Source organism: Aspergillus chevalieri, chromosome 3 (genome assembly GCF_016861735.1).
Source record: "Aspergillus chevalieri M1 DNA, chromosome 3, nearly complete sequence".
Lineage (NCBI taxonomy): Eukaryota > Fungi > Ascomycota > Eurotiomycetes > Eurotiales > Aspergillaceae > Aspergillus > Aspergillus chevalieri.
In genome coordinates this window covers 1,890,452-1,894,360 of record NC_057364.1, presented here as the reverse complement: position 1 = coordinate 1,894,360, position 3,909 = coordinate 1,890,452, and the positions used below count along the sequence as shown (strand labels likewise).

The 3,909-nt window shown below is 50.4% G+C and overlaps 1 protein-coding gene across 1 annotated transcript; it reads left to right on the top strand.

Moving 5' to 3' along the window:
- Positions 1-215: 215 nt before the first annotated feature.
- On the top strand, positions 216-3,685 carry ACHE_30682A (putative C6 transcription factor; the record flags this gene model as incomplete). Its single annotated transcript, XM_043277327.1, has 8 exons — positions 216-352; positions 432-481; positions 558-896; positions 981-1,072; positions 1,131-2,121; positions 2,183-2,283; positions 2,348-3,017; positions 3,078-3,685. The coding sequence occupies 8 exons, from the start codon at positions 216-218 to the stop codon at positions 3,683-3,685; spliced, it is 2,988 nt and encodes a 995-aa protein (XP_043135217.1).
- Positions 3,686-3,909: the final 224 nt, after the last annotated feature.

The following is a 3,909-nucleotide window of genomic DNA, read 5'->3' as shown; positions in this document are numbered from 1 at the left end:
CCCGGTCACAAAACGTCCCGTATCACTCAGCACCAGAGCTCCTCCTAGAGCACCACGGCCACGACCACGACCACAGCAGTCCTATCCTCCTCTACTACTGTCGCCGTCGCTCACAACAGCCAGATTACCTGCTTCGGAGTTCAATCAACTGTCTTCCTTGAGCTGCAAAATCGAATGCCCAATGTTCTGGGACCACGGATAATTGTTTGCTCGCAATGAGCCAACCGTCTTCCACGAAGAACGGCTGCAACGGCATTGCTGCTCAACCTGTCCCGGTACCTCCGCCTAGACAGATTCGCTTTGTCTCGACGGATGGCCAACCGCAGACGAAACGGCGTCGAGTGAACGCAGCGTGCGTCTCCCAATTCGTTGTTGTTTTGGATGTCACGGTTTGGTTTGCGACTTGCTAACTCAGAGTCTTGCTTGCACAGATGCCGCACTTGTCGCAGGCGCAAGATACGTTGCTCGGGCGAACAGCCAGGTGAGTTGTTGGGTCTTTTCTATCGCTTTTTGGTCTGCTTCTCTAGTATGCTGACTGGGTTCGACTTCTCTTCTAGTTTGCAAGACATGTACCGACTACAATCATACTTGTCTGGGATACAGCGATCCTCTTTCTCATGTCCGGTCGCAGTCCGATAGTGCTCCGCGGCGCCCTAACCTATCTTCACTACCTTCCTCCACTGAGGCGATTAAACCCGAAGATACTCGAGCAGTGGAGAGCCAGTCTCCAGATCCTCCTCGACGACACAATGGACCATCGCATAGACGCAGAGCGTCCGAAACATTGAAATCTACAACAGGCCCCAAGAATGCCTTCCCGTTCAAGAATCCCTCCTCCTATACTGCCAAGGATCTCGGACAGCAACAACAAGCCGCAGAAGATAGCCCTGGAAGCAGTAAGTTGAACCATTGGCCTATGCTGGTTCGCCTCTAGGCTTGTTGTGCTATAGATGCTGACATGTTTGCTTCGCTGCGTGCAGGTCGTAGCTCCATAAGCGCTAATCCTCGTGCTCAAGTACCATATTTCAGGTATTTCGGCCCAACTGCCATTGTTCCGGGCTTCAAACAAATGGTTAGCCCATTCAGATTTGATAAATCTCTCCAAGCTGATCCTCTGACACCACATATAGCTTGTTGAAATTCGAGGCTCCCGGAAGAGCAACCCATCGTCAGACTCATCATCCTTTCCTTCCCGAAGTCCAAAGTCCGCTGGCACCAAACTGAACACTATGAGTGCCATATCCAATACTAGCCGGGACGACAATAAGATTCCCTTTTACGACACCAATGACAGTTCTCCTGTTAGCAATCTTGTGACCCATCTGTGCGAATTGTTCTTTGAGCACCTTGGATGCAACTTTCCCTTTTTGCAACGAGACAGATTCCTTCGAGACCTCACGGACAAAAGGGTCAATACAATGCTAGTTAACGTGGTCTGTGCACTGTCAGCACGATTCTCCCCACATCCGTTATTGGGCCCTCCCCAGTCGCTCACGATCGATGGCTATGAAGAGCCACATGACTGGAAAATGTCTGATCGTGGTCATCCGTTTGCCTGCAGGGCTAGGGGCGCTTTGGTAGACTCACTGTCCTGCCCAACTCTCTCAGTGGCCCAGGCGTGTCTCTTACTGGCCTACGAGGAATTTGGTGCAAACCGGGACAGTGGTCTATGGATGTATCTGGGAATTTCAATCCGGATGGCCCAAGATCTGGGCATACAGAAAAGACATGGGCCACACGGACCAACTGATGATTCCCTTGGTGAAGAACCGGGCGACGATCACTCTGAACTATCTCACAGCCCTGATGGAGGCGCACAAGGTATTGAGGACTCTAAACGAGAGCGCGAAGACACTTTCTGGTGTATCTACTTCCTTGACCGGGTGATTTCATCAGGCACGGGTAGGCCAGTGACCTTGGTTGATGAAGATATACAATTATGTTTTCCTGCGCAATCAGAAGCGGTGGTTTCAAATGGTTGGCCGGCTCCATTCCCACCACTCATTCGAATCATACATCTATACGGAAGGGCTACCGATATCATCAATGGAATCCAGGACGTCAACGATGTCACGGATGACACGGTCAAGAGACTGGCCGGTCTGGAATCAGACTTGACAGGTAAATCAAGCTACCTTGACAATGCCACAAGAGTGTATTCAGCTAACGGAGGGTCTTTCAGGCATTTATTCGGCATTGTCCTCCAAACTCTATTTCGATGCAGCCAATCTCCAGCAGTACGCGATGGCCAAAGAAGGAACGAGTTTTATACTTCTACATCTTGTAAGGACACTGTATATTTGTGGTTATATCCATACATTGTCTCTCGACTAACATCACTTATCAGTGGTTCCATGCATTGATCGTTCTACTCCATCAACCAACCCTGTTGCATTCGTTTGGTGGCACTATCCAACAGCTTTACCCAAACAGCAGGCCACTGGCAATGTCTTCCGCCAAGACTATCGCGGACATCGCCTCGTTCTCAGAGTTGATGGACAGCAAAAGCTTCGTCGGGAACCCGTTTACGAGCCAGCCCATGTACATCGCGGCGTGCGCATTTTTGATGGAAAGTGCATATTATGCGTCGCCAGACTCCAAATCCGGTATCTCTCCTCAACCGCTGCTGGCTAACCAGTCCAGCGGTTTTGTGATGCCCAACGTGGGTTTGGCAAGCGGATCTGAGCAAAGGTCTATCGGCGCCACGCAACACCATCTTCTTGCGAAATCCGCCAAGGACAACTATCAGAAGTGCTACAAAGCCTTGAAGGCGCTCGAAATGTATTGGGATGGTACCAAGTATATTCTGACCGTGCTCGACCAGAAGGCCAAGGGAATCGTCGACCCTCTATTGTACACGGCAGAAGAGGCGGGGGATGCGCCTGTGCAGCCTTTAACCACAAGGAAACGGGAACGGCCTACTGCATCGGATACTACGTTGAACTTGGAGTCGCAGGCGACACCTGATGTAGCTCCTTCAACTGAAGGGAGGTTACCGAGACTCGATCCTAGTCAAGGTGCGTATACTTCAATTTCTTTCCCTCCATGGACTTATTTGCTAATACTTCTTTTTCCAGCGATTGGGTGGGCCCTGACCAATGCTGCGGACCCTCACAATCCTAATTTGAGCGTCTTGTACCAGAATCCGGCGGCGCATACGAGCTCAACCCCCAACAAACCCACGCTCCCCTCCCAATACAGCCATGGTTATCCCAACGCCGGGCAGAATGCAAATACATATTCACAACCTGTCGAGTCCCCCAGGCACATTCAGACGACTCGAAGCCCGCCTATTCTTTCGGTTCACGACATTCCTGCGTCGGAAGCGAATCCTTACCTTGGTTTGAACGCGTCCTATCCGAACACCGACTCACGCAACGCACCTAGTCAATCTTCATCAACGTACAATCAGAGCCTACCTCCTTCCCAACTTGGCACGGCGGCCCCAGAGTTTCACTACCAAATCCCACCAGGCCCGAATGGTCATCAACCTAGTGATTACTACCACCCCGGGTTCCATTCCAGTGCAAACGACGTATTGATTGAGAGCCAAAACATCGACATGAACATGCTCCATGACCCAGGAAACCTCCCATTCCTTAACGGCGATGGTCTTGCATGGCTGGAGTACCTTCCACCGGACGTTGCCAGTCTATTCGGGGAACATCCACAATATCCCTCTTAATTTGTTACGACAATCCTCTCCTCTCTTCACATTTTGCGGCATGTCTTACGGGACTCTTATGAATTTACTAGCGATTGGTGCTACCATAGTATTTAAACCTTAATGGAGACGGGAGTATCTGGTGTTGGATATAGATGTCTTGTCTCACGAGGATTACGCAGCGTGCAGTGTGTACTTGTCTTTTTGTTTACTTCTTTGGGTTATGATTTTGATGTCTTCTTTTT